This window comes from Rattus norvegicus, chromosome 17 (assembly GCF_036323735.1).
Source record: "Rattus norvegicus strain BN/NHsdMcwi chromosome 17, GRCr8, whole genome shotgun sequence".
Lineage (NCBI taxonomy): Eukaryota > Metazoa > Chordata > Mammalia > Rodentia > Muridae > Rattus > Rattus norvegicus.
Genome location: NC_086035.1, coordinates 2,847,397 through 2,872,962, shown reverse-complemented (window position 1 = coordinate 2,872,962; position 25,566 = coordinate 2,847,397). Strand labels below are relative to the sequence as shown.

Sequence of the window (25,566 nt, the reverse complement as noted above, 5' to 3'; positions counted from 1 at the left end):
GGAGAAAACAATTTCTTTCTTTTGATGCAGTTCTGAAATTTCAATTGAGATGGATGCAGAATTTGGTGAGTAAAGCATGCATGATTCTATGGTTCACTGACGATAGTAACTTACATTTTTCATATTTTCTATCCATACTTTTTCTGTTACTCTATTTTAGGTTGTAATTGGGAAGACCAAAATATTGAGGAACATTGTCAAAGGTCTAGAAGACAAAGAAGGTAATTCTTGTGTGCAAGCTTGTACAACTATGACTCTGAAGAAATTTAAATGTGTGCTGAAAATTTTAAAGTAAAGCAACAATGTAAATAAGCACAACTCTAAGTGAATTGATGGTTGATACATTCTAAAAAAAACCATGGTCCTCAGTGTCCTGTATCTAATTGTTTTTCCAAGGCATTCCTTTAAGTAAGAGGACTTGGAAACAATGCCTTAGTGTATATCACCATTTGAAACACAACCCTTTTTTGAATTACACTGTTCAACTGACAAAATGTTTCTGCTATAAAAGCTACACACATTAAATAATTGATAAATATATGTCTCAAAGCTTCTAATAAGCAAATAGTCTACAGTAAAGCTAGTGTTACTCATATATTATAGTGACTTCATTATATTTAGCGAGATAGGCAGATTATTGGTGTTAAGAAGGATGTCGTGCAGTAATCCCTGTATGTGTTAATCCCTCTATCACATGTCTATGAAGAACAAAATGGTAAACTATGTGAATGCACTGTGTTAGTCTTCCTTTCATAGGTATATCAGATATCATAGTGAATACAAACCATGTTATATACATATAAAAGGGATATTGAAAAAACCAATGTACATATTGGCTCTCTCTCTGTATCTATCGAATTCAATCAAAAAACCAATGTACATATCTGGCTCTCTCTATATATATCTATCAAATTCAATCTTTTTCTCTCACTCTCTTTCCCATAGCAATGTGAAGATATATAGTGGGTAGCAGTTATAGTGGGATATTTCAGCATGATACACGTTTTCAATTAATTGATTTTCCAACTTTATTGTCAACACATAAGCAACCTCATTCTGTAGTAAATTCTCTTGAGTACCGGAAAGGTAGAAATGCTTCTATTTCTCATGGATCACTTCACAAATATAGTATGACTAGTTCACTAAAAACTGGAATACACTTAGTGTGTTAAAACTCTGAACTCTTTTTATTTTCTTCAAATTTGGGAAAAACCTTTTATAGAAAAAGGATATGTAAAGCTGAGCTATGTAATAAATGCTCTGCCATCTCAGGGATCTTGAAAGATGCAAAACAGCCCATAGTCAAGGGAAAGCTTGAATGTGAACGAAGTGAAAAAAATTAAGGCCAGATGCCTCTTTATATTTAGAGAAACAGTAACATTAAATCATCCAGATGAAAGTGTTCATGAGTGTGGTAAACCTTTCACATGTGCATATTATCTTCTCAGGCATGAAAGAAGTCAGAGTGCAGAGATTCCCTCCGAATATACTCACTGTGGAAAACCCTTTGCTTTACATGCTCATAGTCATGCTCAAAGGAATGAAAGGATCGATTCAGAAAAGAAGCCCTCTGAAGTTATTCAGTGTGTTGAAGCCTTTGCTCCTTACACAACTCTCCAAATACATAAAAGAACTCAAGCTGCACAGAAACCTTATGAATGCATTCAATGTGGGAAAGCTTTTGCAAATCACAGTAATCTTAAAAGACATAAAAAAAATCATACTGGAGAGAAACCCTACAAATGTAATGAATGTGATAAAGCCTTTTCACTACACAGTATCCTCCATAAGCATGAAAGAATTCATACTAGAGAGAAACCCTACAAATGTAATGAATGTGATAAGACCTTTTCACACTGCTATAGACTCCAGACACATCAAAGAATTCATAGTGGAGAGAAACCATACAAATGTAGTGAATGTGATAAAGCCTTTTCAGATCATAGTAACCTCCTGATGCATAATAGAATTCATACTGGAGAGAAACCCTACAAATGTAATCAATGTGATAAAGCCTTTTCACTACAGAGTATCCTCCAGAATCATAAAAGAATTCATACTGGAGAAAAACCCTACAAATGCAATGAATGTGATAAAGGCTTTTCACAACACGGTAGCCTCCAGAGGCATAAAAGAATTCACACTGGAGAGAAACCCTACAAATGTAGTGAATGTGATAAAGCCTTTTCACAACAGAGTAGCCTCCTTAAGCATAAAAGAATTCATACTGGAGAAAAAACATACAAATGCAATTTGCAATTAATGTGATAAAGCCTTTTCTTGACATGACAGACTCCAGAAACATAAAAAATACCTACTAGAGAGAAACCCTTCTAATGTATTCATTGTGAGAGAAACCATACAAATGTAGTGAATGTGATAAAGGCTTTTCACAACATAGTAGCCTCTAGATGCCCAAAATAATTCATACTGGAGAGGAAACCCTACAAATATAATCAATGTTATAAAGCCTTTTTACTATATGGTAGGCTTTAGAATTATAAAAACTCCGTGCAGTAGAGAAACTTCACGAATGTAATGAATGTGGTGAAGCCTTTTCACAACAAGGAAACCTCCAGAGGCATAGGAGACTTCATCCTATAGAGAAACCCTATGAATGTCATCAATGTGGTAAAACATTTGTATAGCACAGAAATGTCCTACAACATAAAAGAACACATACTGGAGAGAAAGGATAGGAATGTCATCCATGTGATAAAGCCTTTTCACAGCACAGTCACAACACATATAGGAGAGAAACTCTACAACTAACTATACAATGTGATACAGTGGTTCCAAATCTCAGTTATCCTAAAAGTAATGGAAAATTCATCCTGGAGAGAAACCCCTACAAATGTAAGCGATATGATAAAGCCTTTTCATGACATAGTATTCTACAAAAGCAAAAAAGACTTTATACTGGAGAGAAACCCTAAACTGTGTTCAATCTGATTAAGCCTTTTCATGACATAGTAGTCTCCAAATACAGGAAAGAACACATATAGGAGAGTTACCCTACAAATACAATCAATGTGACAAAACCTTTTCCCAAAACTATAGTCTCCAAATACATAAAAAAAAAACTACATGCTGGAGAGAAGCCCTACGAATGTAATCAATGTGATGACAACTTTACACTCCACAGTCATCTTAAAAGGCATGGAAACATACGTACCAGAGAGAAACACTACAAGTGTAATCTATGTGACAAAGCTTTTTCTCAACTTTATAATCTACAAATGTATAAAAGAAGACATTCTAGAGAGGAAACTACCAAGGTAATGACTGTTAGAAAGCCTTTTTACAATGCCGTCACTGTTGAAAGTATAAATGAACATGCTGAAGAGAAACCCTATGAATGTGATCAAAGTCTTCATCATCCTGAACATATTTGTATTGGAAAGAAACCTGAATATAAGCATGATGGTAAAGACTGTGCCCAGCCCAGCACAGTTACCTCCTTATACAGCAAGGAGCACATGCTGGAGAGATAAAGAGACAGAGATAGACAGAGAGACAGACACACTTTCACACAAAAACAGAGACCTTATGAATCTATACAATGTGGGAAACCTTTGCACTACACAGTCATCTTTAACCACATAATACATCTTAGAAGAGATAAAATAACCCACCAATGAGAGAAACCCTGTGTGAGTAACATGGTAAGGACTATGAAGTTGACATTTATACTGTATAAAATAACACAGACTTGTAAGAAGCCTAATGAAAATGAGCAATGTGGTAATTTTTTGAAATGAGAAAAATACATGCTGCAGGAAACCCTATTAATATAGCCAATGTGGCAAAATTTTGCACTTTGTGGTATTTTCATGGTGGAGTAATCTGTTAAATATTGCATATCACAGTAGTCTTTCAAGATCTCTAACAACTCATAATTAAGGCAATCTATGACTCTGATGGACTTGGTACTATCTTTAGATAACCCACTTTCATGAAGTTACCCGAAATTGTTCATTCTTGAGAAAAACTATATAGCAAGTGTCAACTATCTGACCAAGTGTGGCGATGTCTCTATTTTGTTTGTACCTGTAAATTCATAATGATAATAGCTTTATGAATTTCATTGATAAAGTAACTGGTTTAGGTTTCACAGTTCACTTTCATTCCATGAAAGAACTCACTCAGGTGTAAATTTCAATGGGTGCGTATTCGTGCCTTTTCTGTCACTGTGATAAAATGTCTACAGTAGTGTAGAAAAAATTTAATCCCATTCCAGGGTTTCTACCCCACCACTTACCATTTATTTTCCAGGGAAAAGACACACAAACCTTCATATTTATAATAAACCTTAATCAGAACAGGAGATGGGTAGATATTTATGCTCTATGCTATTATGTGTATTTCCTGACAATAATGTTATCATATAATTTGCACTGTTTCCTCTGGGCTATGCTTAACTCCAATTAGTCATCTACATAGCCATTATTTTATTATTTATATAAACGGAGGTTATTTTTCTCTATCAACTTTCTTCTCTCCCTTGTGGTTCTCCTGTGACCCAAAGTCCAGTTTGCCTAAACTCTTCCTATGTCTCCTCTGCCCAGCTATTGATTGCTCTCCTCTTTCTTCACCAATTGGAAGTAACTTGAGAGGAATGTCACATAGCTTCACTAGGCTCTATATGCACCCCTCTTCTCTGGGACAAACAAAAAGAACTTATACAAGATAAAAGTGCTATCCATGAAAATGACTTGATTTTAGACTGTATGTATATCGTGTGTTTAAATTTCAAGAAATGCATCCTATTTATCTCTTCTTCATCATATCCTTGAAGGAAATAAATTATTTCCCATGTTCACTCAAGTGTTTTGGTAGAGATCACCAATTGTACTTGTGCTTTGTATTTTCAAACCTTTGAAATAGATATTAAAGTTTGTTGTATGCATGGCAAATCATTTACACAAATTTATTACCAGCCTGAAGTCACAGAAACAAATATCTTAATTTGTATCCAAAATCTCTCCTTAATTGGTAATATCCATGGAACAGTTCTGCCTGTGAATTTGATAGTTCACACTGCTGCACGTTGAATAATGTACTATGCAAACTATCCACCTTGATTCTAGGAGGAACCAGAGGAAATGCCTGCTGAGTGCTCGAAGACAGAAAGATAGGCTATGGGAGAACAGCCAGAGTGTTACTGAAACACAATTCTCTATGAATCTGGAAATCCTGGTAGATTCCTATGCCCTGAAGCTTGATGATGTGTGCCTACAAAACACACTAACCCTAAAGAAGTGTTCGGGTCACTCAATAATCTAATGTGTATACCCAAATTCATCTGATCCTAGAGATGTAATCTTGTGGAGCAATCAGCTATCTGTATCTCACATCATAACTTGAAGTGATATATATGTATGTGTGTGTATATACATAATTTGACAATTATATTTTTATGATTCACATTTGTTGTATGATCTGTATTTGGCCATTGTTAATGTAGTGATCTAGATCAGTTTCCCACCCTTGCACACCAGAGACATTTCACAATGAGCCTTCTCACTGATGCTCAAAAAAGATTAGGTGAAATATTTCACCAGAAAATACTGCCTTCTTTTCAGATTGTAAATACCTTGCGCTATAAGGATTGAGGGAAAGAGTACAAATTGATAATAAATCTTCTTTGCAAAAGGAAATGTTGTGCTACTCTTTTTTAAGTGTTCTTTCATTTGTAGAAATACTTCTTCAGAGCACTTTTCTCAGAACCACAAATGAGTGCCAGACAACTGTCTCAGTGAGTACAGCTGGTTGCTTCTAATCCCGATGACCTGATTTCAATGTCTGATAGACCTATGTTACCTACAAATTCTTTTCTTATTTCTATACTTAGGGTCTGGCATATGTATGTCAGAAACCTGCAGTATATAAAATGTTAAATCAAATACAGATCTATAATATCACTTGAACCTAAAAGCCTCCTTTGGTTTTATGTCTAAATCTCACATAGTGGAAGTAGATAAGAGACATCTGTGAGGTGTTTTCTCACTGCTACCTACACCCATGGCACAGGTGTATATCCACACACACATTTGAAACATTTTTACATGGAGAAAGTGAACAAGGTAAAGAAAATAACCCCATTTTTGAGAACATAGGAAATGATTTGCCAGTTTAAATTATGAGTATAAGATTTCAGTAGGTATTACTGAACATCAAAACCATGAGCTTTATTCTTTAATTCTTACCTTGTCATTCATTCTTTGATTCAAAGCTAAGACATTCAAAAAACATTTCAGCTGGACATAGAGGTGCATACCTGTAATCCTGGGACATGGGGATGGTGATAGGCCAGTCTTTCTGAATTTTAGGCCAGGGTAGTGACATTCTATCTCAAGAAAAAAAAAGCAAAAAGAAAAAAGAAAGAGCATACCTCATTTTATTGAAATTTCCTAATAGAATCTGAGTGTTTTCTGGACTCAGTTGGCAGAGTGGGAGCCCACAACAATGCATGTCAGGTGACCTCTGATGTGAGTTGTGCTTCGTGTAAGGAGAGAACAGGAACATGCATGCATGAAGATGGATTTGCTGAATGATTTTCTGTTCCTTTGTTGACTACAAAACATTCATTTAGGAAATCTGAGTGGTGGCGCTTCTATGTGACATCAAGTCAGTCATCAAGGGACACTGGGCCTCAAATAGAAGTTACTCTAAAACTGTGGAAGTCAGGTATTTATAAAGAAACATGGGGGCTGTACACATGGCTCAGTGGTTAAGAACACTGACTGTTCTTCCAGAAGTCCTGAGTTTAATTCCTAGCAACCAGATGTGGCTCAAATAATCTGTAATGGGATCTGACACCCTCTTCTGGTTTGTCTGAAAATAGCTACAGTGTATTGATAAAAAATAAAGTAAATAAATCTTCAAAAAAGAAAGAAAGAACCATGGGTTATGGATGAACTATTAGGTGCTTTGGATGTTAAAGAAGAAGACGAAGAAAAGGCCCTTTGGACTACAATGCTTGTGGTGTACCTGAACTCCACTGCCTTCTATTGTAATCTCTGTATTCAGTCAGCTGTGATGTGTCAGTCCTGTCCAGTTCTGTGGAACTAATGCCAGGATTCCTGAAACCATTGCACAAAATAAAAACAGAAGGAACATTGCCAAACCCATGCTTTAAACCCATACTCACCTTAATACCAAAATAAACAAAGACTCAACAAACTAGGAGAATTTCAAACTAATTTCCATTATGAATATCATTGCAATATTATACAATAACATACTTGTAAATCAAATCCAAGATGATATCAAAGCACTCTTTGCCATGGTTAACTAGGCTTAATTCCAGGGACACAGGGATGGTACAATATATGAAAAGTCATCAACATAATCTATCATATAAAAACTGATAGAAAGAACCATGATCTTATCATTAGATGATGAAAAAGGCTTTGACAAACGTAACTTTATATCAAAACTCTTAATGTGATCTGGAATATAGGTTACAATTTCTTTCTTTAGAGACTTGAAATTCTTGTCAGACAGACATTTTGCTTGCTTGGTTAGGGTCACAACAAGGTATTTGATATTATTTGTGACTACTCTGAAGGGTGTCATTTCCCTGCTTTCTTTCTCAGCCTGTTTATTCTTTGAGTAGAGGAGTACTACTGATTTGTTCGAGTTAATTTTATACCCAGTCACTTTGCTGAAGTTATTTTTCAGGTTTAGGGGTTCTCTGGTACAATTTTTTAGGTCACTTAAATATATCATCTGCAAATAGTGATACTTGACTTCTTCCAATTTGTAACCCATTGACCTCCTTTTGTTTTCCAATTGCTCTGGCTAAAGTACTATACACAGTTGGAAGAGAGAGGGCAGCCTTGTCTAGTCCCTGAGTTTAGTGGGGTTGCTTCAATTTTCACTCCATTTAGTTTGAAGTTGGCTACTAGTTTTTGCTGTATATTGCTTTAGGTATGGGACTTGAATTCCTGATCTTCCCAAGACTTTTACAATGAAGGGTGTGGAATTTTTTCCAGTTCTTTGTCGAAACTTAATGAGATGATCATGTGGTTTCCTTCTTTGAATTTGCTTATGTAGTGCTTTATATGCAGTAGAAAAAAGACAGCATTTTTGACAATGGTACTGGTTCAAATGACAGTCGGCATGTAGAAGAATTCAAACCCATCTACTCTTATCTCCAGTCCAAGTGGCCTTGTGAAATGGTCCAATCCAAGTGGATCAAGAACCTTCACATAAAACCAGATACACTCAATCTTATAGAAGAGAAAATGGGGGAAGAGCCTCGAACACATGGGCACTGGGAAAAATTTCCTGAACAGACCACTCATGGCTTATGCTCTAAGATCAACAATCAACAAATTACAAAGCTTCTGTAAGGCTTAGGACACTGCTAATGGGACAGAATAGTAACCAAGAGATTGGGAAAAGATCTTTACCAGTCCTACATCCAATAGAAGGATAACATCTAATATATAAAAGAACTCAAGAAGTTAGAGTCCAGAAACCAAATAACCCTATTAAAAATGGGGTACAGAGCTAAGCGAAGAATTCTCAACTGAGGAATATCAAATGGCTGAGAAGCACCTAAAAAAATCTTCAACACCCTTAGTCATTAGGGAAATGCAAATCAAAACCACAAAGAGATTCTACCTCATACCAGTCAGGATGACTAAGCTCAAAAACTCAGGTGACAGCACATACCTGAGAGGATTTTGGAGAAAGAGGAACACTGCTCCATTGCTGGTGAGATTGCAAGCTGGGACAACCACTCTGGAAATCCTTCTGATGGTTCCTCAGAAAACTGGACATAGTACTCCCTGAGGACCCAGCTATACCACTACTGTGCCTATACCCAAAAGATGCTCCAGCATATAACAAGGACACGTGCTACACTAGGTTCATTGCAGACCTTTGTATAATAGGCAGAAGTTGGAAAGAATCCAGATCTCCTCCAACAGAGTAATGGACACTGAAAATATGGTACATTTTTTAAAAAAAATTTTTTTGGAGCTGGGGACCAAACCCAGGGCCCTGCGCTTGCTAGGCAAGCGCTCTACCACTGAGCTAAATCCCCAACCCAAAAATATGATACATTTACCCAATGGAGTACTATTCAGCTATTAAATACAACAACTACATGAAATATTTAGGCAAATGGTTGTAACTATAAAATATCCTACTAAGTGAGGGAACTTAATCACAAATGAACACACATGGTATGCACAAACCGATAAGTGGATATTAGCCCAAAAGCTCAGAATACCCACAATCCAATAGACAGAACGTATGAGTTCAAGATGAAGGAAGAAGTAGTGTGGATGCTTCAGTCCTTAGAAGGGGGAACAAAATACTAACAGGAGGAAATAAGGAGACAAAGTGTAGAGCAGAGACTGAAGGGAAAGCCATCCAGAGACTATCCCACCATGTATTCATCTCATATACAGTCAGCAAACCAAGACACTATTGCAGGTACCAAGAAATGCTTGCTGACTGGAGCCATATATAGTTGTCTTCTGTTAGTCTCTCCCAGAGCCTGACAAATACTGAGGTGGATTTTTACAGCAATCCATTGAATTGAATACAGGGTCCCCAATAGAGGAGTTAAAGAAAGGATTGGAGGAGCTGAAGGGGTTTGCAACCCCATAGGAAAAACAATAATATTAACCAAGTAGATGCCCCAGAGCTCCCAGGGACTAAACACCCAACAAAACAGTATACATGGAGCAACCCATGGCTCCAGCTACATATGTAGAAGAGGATGACCCTGTTGGACATCAGTGGGAGAAAAGGCTCCTGGTCTTGTGAAGGCTTGATGGTTCATTGTAGGGGAATACCAGTAAGGCAAGCTAGAGTGAATGGGTATGTGGAAGCACCCTCACAGAAGCGGGGTAGGGGCTATGTGATAGATGGTGTCCCATTGGGAAACTGGGAAAGGGATAACATTTGAAATGGAAATAATGAAAATATCCAATAAAAGAAAAGGACAAAAGAAATGGAGTCTTCTACAGAATGTCACAGCCTTGAGACACACAGCATTCAGGATGAGGTAAGATGCACTTCAGGTCAAATCACTGCAGTCAGTTACCTAAATTGAAACAGGTGGGCACTGTGAGTTTTTTTTTTTTTTCATAATTTGGAATAAATAACATAGGAAAGCCTTTTTTCCCTGGAGCTTTTGAGTTGACAAGAAAAAAATCTTTTATCTAGGCCACACCTTCGGGTGGAAGCTTACAAATATAAATGATAATGAAACTGGTCACACTTTATAAATTTTTCTGCTTGCCATAATCTGGCAAGAGAGATCACTATTTTTCTAGCATCAGAGATTCCGTGTTAGGAATTCTGGAATATGCTGAAGACCAGCTGAAACATACAGACAGGACTGTATTCTTCAACTTGCCATTGTTACACAGTCATTGTTTTACTCGTGGACAACATTCCATGAGACATTTCTGTATATCCACTTCATCCATACATAGAGAGAGCCATGCTTTTGGTTCTGTTCATCTGGAAAACCTCTCCTAATACAGATATGTGTTTTCACCTCCCACTGAGGAAGATGTGCTGGCTAATAATAGTGCTCCACTGAGATTGGCATCCACTTCCTGCTTTTCTCCCAGGGTTGTCTGGATTCTCATATTGAAAGAACAAGATAAACCCCATTTCTAGAGAATTATTTTGAAAGGAAAGGATAAACTTCATTTATCTCCACTGAAGCAACCTTTGTATCCATTTGGAACACCAGGCCTGTTAGAAAAAACAGCCATAAAGCACCAGCTTCAGGAATAGACCACAATTAACATAGAGAAAGTCATGAGACACCAGCTCTAGGAACAGACAATAAAATCTAGAACAAGTTCATAAACACACCCCACCTAAGGTCAGCCCAGGGATAACTTCAAAAATGGGAAATACCTTTTCTCAGAATGGGCCATCTTCACTGGGCAGCCCTATTTCATTACAAAGTTCATGGCATAGGGATGCAAACCACTGACAACCTGTGACCCCATAGCATCCACCAAAGAAATATTTATTATGTTAGAGATTTTTCCTGGTTCCCTATAAAAAAGATTTTGTACCTTTTTGGGGGTTGGTATTTTAAAGAATGGTAGACCCCTATACTATGATTATTTCTGCACAATAAGGCCTCTTTGTTTTTGCACACTATCGGAGGCTGCAATTTTCGTTCAGTGATTTCCAGACCCTTACATTATGAAGCAGAGGATTATTAACTACAGTTTTCCTGATGTAAATGTGAAATTGCCGAGACCAATATCATATTTTGTATCCTTAAAGCTCTCTTTAATTTTTAATATCCTTGAAATCATTCTGCGAATGGGTCATATATTGAACAATGGACTTTAGAAGTTATCCAGCTTGATTCAAGGAGGTTTAACATGAGTGGAGAACGAGGGGTAGGAAAAGGGAGTGGTAGAAAAGGAAGAGGAAGAGGAAGAGAAAGAAGAAGAGGAAAAAGAACAAGAAGAGGAACAAAACAAGAAGTAGAAGGAGAACAAGATGAGGAAGGAGGAGGAGGAAGAGGCAGAGGAGAAGAAATTGAACAGGAAGAGGAGGAGGAGCAGCATAAGAAGGAGGAGCAGTAGCACCATTAGGAAGAGGAGGAAGAGGAACAAAAGGGTGTGGGAGGAGGAGGGGGAAGAATTTCCTGCTTACTGCTGGAAGATAGAAAGTTAGGATAATGGAGGACAGGGAAATTTGATACTGAAACGCAAATCTTACAGACCAGAAAAGAGCACCTACTGGCCTAGAATGGTGGCCCAGGAATCCTTAAGCTGATATTTGCCTTCAGCACAATCTAACCCTAAGAGACGTACTTATGTCACTCAAGACTCGCTGGCCAATCAGGACCTCCAGTTGGACGCTCCAATCAGAAGAAGAGGAGGGTTCTTCCAGGTGCTTTGTTCACTATTGCCAGTTCAGCTCTACTGCTGAGCAGGCGGCGCCTAAGGTTGGTGTAATGTGTTTTGACCTCTTCTGCTGAGTGCTTTCCGGGAGTGCCAGCCCTGAGCTACTAAGTCTCATCATGGTGAGCATGGGACCGCTGTCCCTAACCTGAATTATCAGAGGAGTGAGAATGGGGAGGTGGCCCTCTGTGGGCTGGGTGGAAATTAGCAGCCATCCTGGAAGTTCCTTGTGGTCCTAGTCACCAAATGTTCTTATGGGTTTCTAATGAATAACTTCAGTATAGGAGCCTCATCTGCACAGAGTATTTGGAGCAAGGGATTTCAAGTAGAGACGAATCTTTGGCAGGATGCCAGATTGGGTGACATAGATTCTTGGCATCTTCTAGAACTTGACACTTACCAGTTAAGATCTATGTGGAGTTAATTGTGTTGGGGTTATAAACCACATCTTAAAGGCTAGGTAGCACTGGGAATTTAATCTGCGATGGGAACAGGAGAATCTATGATGTAAAGGCTTATCCAATGCTTAGGAAATAGTAAGAGGCACTGTGGATTGCCCTGGTGCTGTTTGTATTTTGATGCTAATCCCGCTTCCCCAAGAGGGGCTGCCTAGGATGAGGAATATTTCACATACTCAGGTGACTTCATTGGAATCTTCTCCCCCTTTTAACTTGTAAAATAAAGACTAGAGCAGGTAATTGGGCCTGGAAGGGAAGGTGGAGCTGGAAGCTTTAGGGAGAAGGAGAGAAGTGAGGGAAGGTGAGGATGCAGGAAGGAAAATGGAGCTGAAGCACCTGGCCTAGAGAAACCCCCAGATTAAGGGATCTCATAGCTGGTGACTAGAGTAGTGCAGGGGTAGATCTGTCCAGTCGAAGCATGCAGCTTGTATTTATATCAGTTGAGTTGTGTTTCCTTTGCAAGGGCTTATTGGGGATGGAGAGGTTAAAGCAACAGTGCACAAGTAGAATTTAGCTGAGGGAGTTTGATTGCCTCTAAAACACCCACAGATAGGTAGCATGGTAACCAAGCATGTTAGAGATTAGGGTGGTCGGATACACATGGTTGTTCACTAAGATTGTAGGAACATAAGGCTCCATTCAAAAAACAAGGAGACAACTGTAATTAACAATCAGCCACTAGACCTATCCGTGATCTAGTTCAGTATTTTAAAAATTGGCTCAAGGGAGCATTGCGGTGTACACAACCAATACTAAAGCCTAGTGTGCCTTAAAGGATCATTTTTCTTCTTGAGAAAAGCATAGTTCTGCCACATGGGTAAGAAATTGGGTGAAACCAGTTGAAAGGGATAACGCTGTTGTGGTAAGGACTGGCCATCTCAAGTAAGGCTTTCCATGAGGCCTTCATAATAGAGAATTACATAGCTCTCTGCCTCAAAACCTGCTTGGCAGAGCCTGTAAGGGACTGAGCCTTGAGGTATTTGTCAAAAACAAAAGACACAGCTCCTTCTCTCAAACCAGGCATATGCTTGGGAGAGGTGCCCAGGTCTAATGGTCTAGACCCAGGTTATTTGGAGAGAGGATGTCTCGCTCCCTGTGATTCCAACAGTTCCTGCCACATGGGACTGATGATAGCAGTTCCAAACCACTCTAGGCATGGTGTCTAGTGTTGATGACATTTCCCTGTACTCAGTGAGCAGCACTGTTTGATCAGATGAGTTTATAGTTTGTTACCTTGTATGGTTGATTCTGCTGACTTTATGGAACTCTCCCATTTCTTTCCATTTTTCCCTGTAGGTAGGATACAGCTGCTGTTCTTCAGAAGCTTCCTTAGCAGAAGCCTTAGCTCCTGGCTTCCCCATGCAACCTTTTATACATTCTACATTATGCTTTTTCTGTCTTTTGCATCTTCTGACTCCTTCCACTTAGGACACTGTCACTGAAGAATGACCTGCTGTTTCAAAGTATTGGTCTAGTTAAGCAATGGTTGGTGAAATATATTTGCAATGCAAATCTCCCAACCACCAAGTAGCTAAACCAAATAGTCTTAACTCTGTTCTTACACTGTTTAGAGTGTAACCTGTGGTGTGAACCTACAAGAGAGATAAGGATGCCATCATTTATATGTGGAATGCAAAGTGTCTTCTGACCTGGCTCTTCTCTCAGCATTAGTCAGAACTGGATGAGTGCTATTGTTGCAGATATTATTTCTCTTAATTAATATTTTAATTGCGTCTTGAATGATTTCCTCCCTGTGAAGACATATAAATTCTAGAACAGCTATATTTTCAGACCTTTATAAAAATGTTTCTGACACAAACTAAGTTGCCTCAGGGACACTGTCAGTGATCCCAGTGTATTGGTCCCCGGAGCAATGACCTTGCTTTCCTCTTGATTTAAGTTTCTAAATTCTTAAGATAAAGGGCAGTACCACAACCAAGTTTTAAAATTACCTATTTGAGTTGTGGAATGAACTGTGCTTTGCAGTAACAGGGAAAGGATTTTCATGTGGAGCAGGACTTATGCCCTGAGAACAGTACAGGAGGGACAAAGTCCTGTATACAGTGTAGAGTGAAACAGGGTAGGCAACAGCTGGATCATAGACTAATTAAAGTTTAAAGCACTGAGCTGCAGGACTCTCCTTTATGAATAAAGTCCTGCTTGACATAGGGTGTGTGATTTTGTAATTTCCTAAGGAGTGTTAATTCATACATTTTAATGTAAACACACAAGATTGGTGGGTGAGATTAGGTTGATCCAATGAATATTGACTTTCCAGTCAGGGTACTGTCCTATGTGGCTATGTGCAGTCCTCATTGACATAGTTAAGTCAGCTCAGATAATTGAGACACAGCCCATTCATTGGCTGAGGCGGTGTGTCAGGTTACAGGACTGAGCAACTACCAGTCCACATCTGGGCAAACTAAAAAAATAATTTTATGAATGCCACTACCTCTGCCAGAGAATGGCTTGCTCTTTTTCAAAGTTAATTTACCTACGCATTTTTAGTATTACATTTCTTTTCCCCAAAAGTCCATTTTTGGCATTACCCTTTAAATTTCTTTTTTTAAAGAATCACAGCCAAATTTATTGCTTCTTTCAATTTTCCATCGATTCCCAAACACTAAAGCTTTCAATTCATGTCCCAAATCCTTTGATTATTTGTCTGTATTTATAGCAGTATCTTCTGTAGCTCAGGCTTGCCTTATTCTATGTCATTGATTACTACTTTGAACACTCAATCTTGATTCTGCAATCCATTCCTGGAAGATAGTCTTTCAACAACATCCATGATGTGCCGTGACTGGTCAATGGGAAGGAAAAAAGACTTTTCTTTAGTTTTTTCTGAGGTCTCTGTCCTTTGGGGGAAAATTAGAAGTAAAGTGGAACCTGTGTAAGAATTGACTTCACTAGGGGAAGCCCTTGGTCCTGCCAAAACTGAACCCCCAGTGAACGTGATTGTTGGGGGGAGGGCGGTAATCTGGGGGAGGATGGGTCAGGGAACATCCATAGAGAAGGGGAGGAGGGGGGGTTGGGGGATGTTGGTCTGGAAACTGGGACGGGGAATAACAATAGAAATGTAAATAAGAGGGGCTGGGGATTTAGCTCAGTGGTAGAGCGCTTACCTAGGAAGCGCAAGGCCCTGGGTTCAGTCCCCAGCTCCGAAAAAAAGAACCAAAAAAAAAAAAAAGAAAGAAAGAAATGTAAATAAGAAATACTCAAGTTAATAAAGGTGAAAAAAAAAAAAAAGAATTGACTTCACTGACAACTTCATGTAGAAATGTGGACCGCAGAAGACCTGCTTTGTCTGAGTTATTTGATCACCCTACTTCCAGTAGCGGAGATGCTAAGTTCCTGAGGCCTAGCTGGGTGGTCCAAACTAATGAGGGACGTGGGGAGGCCAAGGAGTCAGACACATCTGTGTGAGATAGCAAGCAATTTCTTCTAGGATTCCCCATAAACACAGTCATTAGCAAATCTGAGGAATATCACAGTCCAACCTAGCAATTCCATGCTAAGCTATTTTGCTTAACTAATGTTTTCATTTTTTTTAATTTTTTGTTTGTTTGTTTGTTTTTGAAGACAATGTTTCTCTCTATGGCCCTGGGTATCCTCAAAGTAGGCCTATATGCTAGTCAGGTCTTGAATGTAGGGATCAAATTGATTCTGGGTTCTAGTGCTGGAATCAAATGTGGGCCAACATACCTGGCTTTTCTCTTTTAATGATATAAATGGGCCTGGAATGTATGTGTCTTTATATGTCAAGCATATGCTTTTGTGCTGAACTTACCCCACATCTTGATTTTTCGAAATTTCTTAGACATTCTCATTCTATTTCCTAGGGTACCACGTACTCATGATGTTAATACTTCTGAGTCTTCTCAGTCATTGCAGGGCATTCACTGACCTTTTTTCTACCTGTTGTGTTTGTCGTGACTTTGTGTTAGAAAGACTATTAGGGGGTTGGGGATTTAGCTCAGTGGTAGAGAGCTTGCCTAGCAAGTGCAAGGCCCTGGTTTCAGTCCTCAGCACCGGGAAAGGGAATAACATTCGAAATGTAAATAAGAAATACTCAAGTTAATAAAAAAAAATTGGTAACAGAAAAAAAAAAAGAAAGAAAGACTATTAGTCTTTTGCCTATATGCATGAATATATACCTCAGCTGGGTCCAGTCCTCAGAGTAGCCAGACAATAGTCTGACACCTCCTCTTGAAAGTGAAAAACTGGATAGCTATGATCCTCCTGTAAATACCAGCAACTGAGCTCACTTATTTTTAGGACCAGCAAGAGCTGTTACTGTAGCAGATAGCCTTTGATCTACCCTGCCTTAAGTTCCTAACAGGCACACTTCCAGTCCCTGCCCTGGTTCCCTTGTATCTGGGGACCAACATCACACAATATAACATAAATACACACACATTAATATGCTTATCCTGACTTATGTCTCACTGGCAGTGGTTTTCCAGACCTCCCACAGCTAGTGTGTCCTTTCCATTAGTCTATGCTCCACACTCTATATCTGCCCTTAGCTTAGTTTCCCAGTTACCTTTTCATTGCTCAACCCCATAAAACTAATCTCAGCTTAGTTGCATTTCTAATCTCCAACCTGGGGAATCGGCCAATGACCACTCCTCTGGACATCTCACCTGGTGAGCAGCTCTCTCTCCAAAGCAACGCAAATCTCTGTTTCCTGTCTCCTGCTTCTCTTTCCTTACCTTTGGAAACCTGGAATTCACCATTTTTATTGGATGCTGTCAATGGATATTGATCCTGGATTTCAGTTGATCAAAATCCAATTAGAGACAAGGAACTGCAGAATTTACATGCAGATTCCCAGTCAAAGCATCAGAACCATGCCCCTATACGTCACTGCTGAGCTATCTCTCCTGCACTTTGTTGCTTACATCTAATCAACTTTCACATTGCTAATATTTTTTTCTCTCCTCTTGCTACTGTTTAAATATATACTGCCTTTTGGTAATATCTTGTTAATGTTATAATTTGTACCTGTGGACCTCTGGTTTCTGGAAGATGTATACAGAACTGGGTCATATATATAATTCTTTTAGGACTTTAAGGAAAAACCCGAGTTCTTTCTATATTTCTGGTTTGGTTGGTTAATTCTGGTAGAGGATACAAGGTCTTACTATGTACCTTTGGCTCTTCTAGAACACATTGTATACACCACACTGGCATGTGACTCAATGTGATACTTCTGCTTCTGTCTCCTGACTGCAGTGTTAAAGGCATAAGCCAATAGACTCACCATGCTTACTGATTTTTAAGGTTAGTTATTGTTAATGTTAATAGAAATTCTTTGATGTGTGGTAAGCACTATTGGTCTTGTAGAGCTCGTGTCCTTTCTATACATGTAGGTGACATTTCCCTAGAAAGGCTACATTCTGTTCACCAGAATGAGAAATGACAGGGTGAACCTCATAATAATGAGTTTCCTTCTAATATGACTTGGTAGTTACAGTAGAACTTTGGAGTCAGGAAATAAGTGGGACAGGCCCCATAATTATTTGAACACATTGTCTATGAAGAATACATGCCCATTAATGTTGACTCTATCTTCCTTTCTTCTGTACCCATGTATGGAATACTCTAGAAGACAATGACTTATGAGGATGTACATGTGAACTTAACTCAGGAGGAGTGGGCTTTGCTGGATCCCTTCCAGAAGAAGCTCTGCAAACATGTCATGAGGGAGACCTACAGGAACCTCAGTGCTACAGGTAAGAGTGTGAATTGCCCCTAGGTTCGGTCCCCAGCTCCAAAAAAAAAAAAAAAAAAAAAAAAAAAAGAGTGTGAATTCCATTACTTGTTTTAAAATAGGTTAAAACAGTTTTTCTTTGGATGCACTTCTGTAATTTCAATTGAGATGTGTAGGGAGCGGCTAAAGATGGCGCCGACATCCGGTGGTCGTTTGTGGTAAACACCTACAGTGCATGTGTTGGCAGACCCCCAGCACCTACAAGGCCAGGGTGATATTCATGCTAAATAGGTATTTCATGCTCCACCAATCCCCAGTGGACAAATTTACAGCCACAGCCTGTCTTGTATTTAAGGCGAGTGCCTTTGTTCCCCGGGGTCCCCGTACTATCAATTAGGTGTTCCTGCAATAAAGGCTGATTGAGAAGGATCCAACGGTGTTGCGTCTTCCTTGCCGGTCGAGGTGGGCGCGACAGAGATGAATGCAGAATTTGGTGTGTAAACATGCATGACTCTAAGGTTCACTCAAGATACTAACAGACATTTTTCATAATTTCCATACAAACTTTTTTCTATTGCTCTATTGTAGGCTTTAATTGAGAAGGCCAAAATATTGAGAAACATTGTCAAAGTTCTAGAAGACAAAGAAGGTAATTCTTATGTACAAGTTTATACAAATCTGCTACTGAAGAAATTTTAATGTTTGTTTAAAGTTTTAAAGTAAAGCAACAGTGTAAATAAGCAAAGTTTTAAGTGTATTGATGATTGATACATTCTAACAAAACCATAGTCTTCAATGTCCTGTACCTGATTTGTTTTTGCAATACAATCCTTCAGGACAGAGGACTTGAAAATAATGCCTTACCATTTGAAACACAGCCCTATTAGAACTACACTGTCCAACTGGCAATACATTTCTGCTAATTTTGCAAAAGCTACAAACATTGAATAGTTGACAAATACATGTCCAAAAGCTTCTAATAAGCCAATAGTCTATAGTAAAACTAGTGTTACTCATATATTAGTTTTGATATTTTATATTTAGCAAGATGGGCGGATTATTGGTGGTAAGAAGGATGTTGTGCAGTAATTTTATCCCTATCACATTTCTATGAGGTACAAATGGTTAAACTATATGAATGCAATGTGTTAGTCTTCCTTTCATAGGTATATCATATATAATAATGAGTATAAGCTATGTTTATAAAAGGGATATTGAAAAAAATAATGTACATCTCTCTCTATTTTCTCTCTCTCTCTCTGCTTCTCTCTCTCTTTCTCTCTCTCTTTCTTGTTCTCTTTCTCTATATCTATCTCAATTGCTTTCTCTCCTGAATCATTTTGCAAATATACTATGAATCACATTACCATAACAATTGGAATACACTCAGGTCTGAGTTCTTTTCCTTTTCTTCAAATTTGGGAAAAATCTTTTATAAAGAGGATATGTAAAGCTGAGCCATGTAGTAAATGCTCTGCCATCTCAGGCATCTTGGGAGATGCAAAACAGCCCATAGTGAAAGGGAAAGCTTGAATGTGAATCAAGTGATAAAATCTTAAGGTGAGATGCGTCCTTATATTTAGACAAAAAGAACATTAAATTATGATGAAAATATTCATCAGTGTGCTAATGTTTGCCCATACACCTATCATCTTCTCAGGCATGAAAGAAGTCAGAGTGCAGAGATTCCCTCCGAATATACTCACTGTGGAAAACCCTTTGCTTTACATGCTCATAGTCATGCTTAAAGGAATGAAAGGATCCATTCAGAAAAGAAGCCCTCTGAAGTTATTCAGTGTGTTGAAGCCTTTTCTCCTTACACAACTCTCCAAATACATAAAAGAACACAAGCTAGACAAAAACCTTATGAATGTAGTCAGTGTGGGAAAGCTTTTGAAAATCACAGTAAACTTAAAATGCATGAAAGACTTCATACTGAAGAGAAACCCTACAAATGTAATGAATGTGATAAAGCCTTTTCATGACCCAGTAGACTCCAGAAGCATCAAAGAGTTCACACTGGAGAGAAACCCTACAAATGTATTGATAAAGTTTTTTTACAACACAATAACCTCCTGATACATAATAGAATTCATACTGGAGAGAAACCCTACCAATGTCATGAATGTGATAAATTCTTTCCACAATATGTTAATCTCAAAAGACAGAAGAATACATTCTGGAGAGAAACCCTAATGAATGTGAAAAAGCCTTTTCACAACACGGAAACCTCCAGAATCATAGGAGTTTTCATCCTGAAGAGAAATGCTATGAATGTTATCAATGTGGTAAAGCATTTTCACCGCACTGAAATCTCCAACAACATAATTGAACGCATATTGGAGAGAAATGCTAGGAATTTCATCAATGTGATAAATCCTTTTTACAACACAGTCATAACACAAATAGAGAAACTATACAAATATTATCAATGTGGTAAACCGTTTCTAAATCTCAGTCCTCAAAAAGTAATGGATAAGTTTATCCTGGGGAGAAACCCTACAAGCGTAAGCAATGTGGTAAAGCCTTTCACAACACAGTAAACATTAAAGAAAACATACAGGAAACATGCCCTCCAAATGTAATCAATGTGACAAAGCCTTTTCCCAACATAATAGTCTCCAAATACATAAAAAAAAGTACATATTGGAGAGAAACACTACAAATTTAGTCAATGTATCAATGTAATAACAGCTTTACCATCCTCAGTCATCTTTTTGTTTTTTGTTTGTTTTGTTTTGAGTTAAAGGCAGATCTTCATTTTAAAGTCTGATTTACCAAACTAGCATTTCCTACCAACTCTGGAAGCAGAGAACCTCACAGGATTCACAATCTTTTGTTTATTGGCTGCCTTTGTCAGGGCCTTCACAGCCAATATGGCTGTCTTCTTTGATACCTGCTTAGCCTTTTTTGATTTATTGTCAGCCCTTATTGCCTGCTCTCATTGAGCTTTACTGACTCCTGTTTTCTGATTCTTCTTGGCCATTATATCAGCAAAAGACACACCAGTGATGGCTCCCTGGAACATGACTGCACTGTGGGTTCTTTTGTTTTGAATTTCTTCCTACTGTCCTTTTTGTTTCTTTTCTGTAGAGGACAGTCTAGTTTATCTGCCTAGGATTCCTTTTGGAAAGGAAAGCAGACTCACATTTGCCAGTAAGAAAATGGAAAACCTTCCCATCTGTCCTGGCATAGTGCTGCCCGTGTCCCAGGGAGATCTTGTACTCACTGAAACTGTACAGCACAACCTTTATGGTGATAGATGTCTACCTGCCAGGGAAAGACTGCAAAGAGCACAGTCCTCTTAATGGATGCATACACACTGGAGAGAAGTCATTGGTGTTTTGTTCAGGAAATTGTCTTCCATACCCATGTATTCGAGGTTCATCCCCACTTTTTCTATTAGTTTGAGTGTATCTGGCTTATGTAGAGTTCCTTGATCCACTTGGACTTAAGCTTTGTCTAGGGTGATAGGAATGGGTCAATTTGCATTCTTCCACATGCTGACCTCCAGTTGAACAAGCACCTGTCAGAAACAGCAGGCCACCACACTGCCTGGGGGAAGGACCCATAAGGAAATGGCCTAAACGGGGAACCACACTGCCTAGGGTGAGGACAGAGAGGGAAGTGACTTGGAGAAAAGAAAATGCCAGGAAATACCACAAATTCCATAAGATGGGCAGGACAGGTCCAAATGAAGGAGACAACCTTCCCATTCGAGTTGACCAATAATTTTAAATGTTGCTCAGGGTAATCAGTCGCAGCCGTCCAACTCAGCCGACTTCTGAATGCCCTGCCAAAATGTTTATAAAAAAAGTGTGTGCTTTGTGAGCTGTGGGTCTCCTCTTGCCTTCCTGCTGGGGAACCCCACCATAAATTGGGACAGTAAACCTCTTGCGGATTGCAGTAATTCTGGTCTCTATGGCCTTATTGAGTGGGGGTCTTCTGACAGACTCGTACAGCACCATTTGTTGAAGTGCTATCTTTTTTCCACTGGATGGTTTTAGCTCCTTTGTCAAACATCGATTGACTATAAGGAGTGGGTGTTCAGTTCTGGGTCTTCAATTTTATTCAATTGCTCCACCTGCCTGTCTCTGTACCAGTATCATACAGTTTTTATGACTATCGCTCTGTAATACAGCTTGAGATCAGGGATGGTGATTCCCCCAGAAGTTGTTTTATTGTTCGGGATGTTGTTCACTATTCTGGGTTTTTTGTTATTCCAAATTAACTTACAAATTGCTCTTTCTAACACTTTGAATAATTGAATAGGAATTTTGGTGGGGATTTAGTTGAATTTGTAGATTGCTTTTGGCCAAATGGCCTTTTTTTACAATATTATTCCTGCCAATTCATGAGCATGGGACATCGTTCCATCTTCTGTGATCTTCAATTTTTCTTCAGAGGCTTGAAGTTCTTGTCATACAGATATTTCACTTGTTTGGTTAGTGTCACAACAAGGTATTTAGTATTATTTGTGACTACTGTGAAGGACACATGCTACACTATGTTTATCGCAGCCTTATTTTAAATAACCAGAAGCAGGATAAAACTGAGATGTCCTCCGACAGAGGAATGGATACAGAAAATGTACATTTATACAGTGGAGTACTGCACAGCTGTTAAATACAATGACTGCATGAAATTCTTAGGCAAATGGGTGGAACTATAAAATATCATACTAAGTGAGGTAAATGAGTCACAAACAAACACATATGAACAAACTGATAAGTGGATATTACCCCCAAACTTCAGAATACCCACAGTACATTTATCAGACCACACAAAGCTCAAGAAGAAGGAAGACCAAAGTGTGGATGCTTCATTCCTTAGAAGGGGGAACAAAATAACCACAGGATGAAAAAAAAAAAAGACAAATTGTGGAGCAGAGACTGAAGGGAAGGCCATCCAGAAAAGACTCCATTGGATATTCATCCCACATACAGTCACCAAGCACAGACACTATTGCAGATGCCAAGAAATGCTTGCTGACAGGAGTCTGATCTTTGTGTCTCCTGAGAGGCTCAGCCAGAGCCTGGCAAATACAGAGGTGGATTTTTGCAGCAAACCATTGGACTGAGAATGTGGTCCCAAATGGATGAGTTAGAGACAGGATTGGAGGAGCTGAAGGGGTTTGCAAACCCATAGGAAGAACAAGAATATCAACCAAGCAGATCCCCCAGAGCTTCCAGGAACTAAACACCCAACAAAAGAGCACACGTGGAGCCACCGATGCCTACAGCTACATCTGTAGGAGAGGATGCCTCTGTTGAACATCAGTGGGAGGAGAGGCCCCTGGTCCTGTGAAGGTGCGATGCTTCAGTGTAGTGGAATGCCAAGAAGGCAAGCAAGAGTGGGTGGGTTTGTGGGAGCACCCTCAGAGAAGCGGGGGGTGGGGCGCTAGGTAATGGAGGATTTCTGTTGGGGAAACTGGGAAAGGAGATATATGAAATGTAAATAAAGAAAATATCCTATAAAAGAAAAAAAAAGAGAAATGGAGTGTTCTTTAACATGTCACAGCCTTGAGAGACACAGCATTCAGGATGAGGTAAAATGGGCTTCAGGTAAAATTACTGCAGTCAGTTACCTAAACTGAAAGAGATGGGCACTGTGAGGGGTTTTTCTTACTTGGAATATGCAACATGGGAAAACCTTTTTTTCTTTGTTTCTGGAGCTTTTGAGTTGACAAGAAAAATCTTTTACCTAGACCACAGATGCTGGTGGAAGCTTACATATAGAGGATGATGAAGATGGTGAATTTTTCTTTTTCTTCCTTCAATACTCTGGCAAGAGAGATCACTTTATTTTTCTAGCATTAGAGGTTTCCTGTTAGGAATTCTAGAATATGCTGAAGACCAGCTGAGACATACAGACAGGACTGTATTCTTCAGCTTGCCATTGTTACACAGTCATTGTTTCACTCGTGGACAATATTCCATGAGACATTTCTCTATATCCACTTCATCCATACATAGAGAGAGCCATGCTTTCAGTTCTGTTCATCTGGAAAACCTCTGCTAATACAGATATGTGTTTTCACCTCCCACTGAGGAAGATGTGCTGGCTACCAATAGTGCTCCACTGAGATTGGCATCCACTTCCTGCTTTTCTCCCAGGGTTGTCTGGATTCTCATATTGAAAGAACAAGATAAACCCCATTTCTGGAGAATTATTTTGAAAGGGAAAGATAAACCCCTTTTATCTGCACTGAAGCAACCCTTGTATCCTTTTGGAACACCAGGCCTGTTTGTAAAAACAGCCATAAAGCACCAGCTTCAGGATAGACCACAATTAACATAGAGAAAGTCATGAGACACCAGCTCTAGGAACAGACAATAAAATCTAGAACAAATTCATAAACACCCCCCACCCCAGAGACCAGTCAAGGGATAACTACAAATATGGGAAATACCTTTTCTCCGAGTGGACCATTTGCACTGGGCAGCCCTATTTCATTACATGGTTAAAAGTTCATAACACAGGGATGCAAAACACTGACAACCTGTGACCTCATAGCATCCACCAAAGAAATATTTTATTATGCTAGAGATTTTCCCTGGTTCCCTATAAAATGATTTTGTGTTCTTCCTGGGGTTGGTATTTCAAAGAATGGTTGACCTCTGTATGAAGACCGTCTCTGCACAATAAGCCATCTTTGGTTTTGCCTACTATCTAAGTCTGGGGTCTGCCTTCAGTGATATTCAGACCCTTACATTATATAGCAGATGAATAGTAGCTACAGTTTCCTGATGTAAGTGTGAAGTTACAGAAACAAACATCATATTTTGTGTCCAGGAAGCTCTTTCAATTGGGAAGACCCCATCTTTCAAGGGGTCATATAGTGAATAATGGACGTTAGAAGCTATCCATCTTGATTCAAGGAGGTATAGTTTGAGTGGAGGAGGAGGGAGAGGACAAAGGGGTGGTAGAAAAGAAAAGGAAGAGGAAGAGTGAAAAGAAGAACAAGAAGAGGAACAAGACAACAAGAAGAAGGAGAACAAGATGAGGAAGGAGGAGGAAGAAAAAGCAGAGCAGAAGAAACTGAAGAGGAAGTGGAGGAGGAAGAGCGTGAGAAGGAAAAGCAGGAGCAGTGTATATGGAAGAGGAGAATGAGGACAAGAAGAATGAGTGGGAGGAGGAGGGGAAAGAAATTCCTGCTGGAAGATAGAAAGGTGGGATAACGGAGGACAGGCATATTTGATACTGAAACACACATCTTGGGGATCTTAAAAGGGTCAGCTCCTGGACTAGAATGCTGGCCCAGGAAACCTTAAGCTGATGTGTCTCTTCAGCACAATCCAACCCTAAGAGAGGTGCTTATGGCACTCAAGATCCACTGGCCAATGAGGGCCTCTAGGAAGACCCTGCAATCAGAAGAGGAGGGATCTTACAGGTGCCTTGTTCCTACAGCAAGTTCAGCTCTCTTGCTGAGGATGCTTCTAAGGTTGGTATAGTGTGTTTTGACCTCTTCTGCTGAGTGATT

The 25,566-nt window shown here is 39.1% G+C and overlaps 1 protein-coding gene and 1 pseudogene across 1 annotated transcript in view; one reads left to right on the top strand and one right to left on the bottom strand.

Annotated features, from left to right (window-relative positions):
* The window catches only part of Zfp431l10 (zinc finger protein 431 like 10), a 104,182-nt gene extending 98,522 nt beyond the window's left edge, over nucleotides 1-5,660 (top strand). Inside the window, exons 3-4 of the mRNA XM_063276856.1 lie at nucleotides 161-221; nucleotides 1,449-5,660. Of these exons, the coding sequence (XP_063132926.1) occupies nucleotides 161-221; nucleotides 1,449-2,268 (881 nt within the window). The 3' untranslated portion in view covers nucleotides 2,269-5,660. The remainder of the gene's footprint in view (nucleotides 1-160; nucleotides 222-1,448) is intronic.
* A 3,400-nt stretch (nucleotides 5,661-9,060) lies between these two features.
* On the bottom strand, nucleotides 9,061-24,515 carry LOC108353139 (60S ribosomal protein L24 pseudogene; annotated as a pseudogene).
* Nucleotides 24,516-25,566: the final 1,051 nt, after the last annotated feature.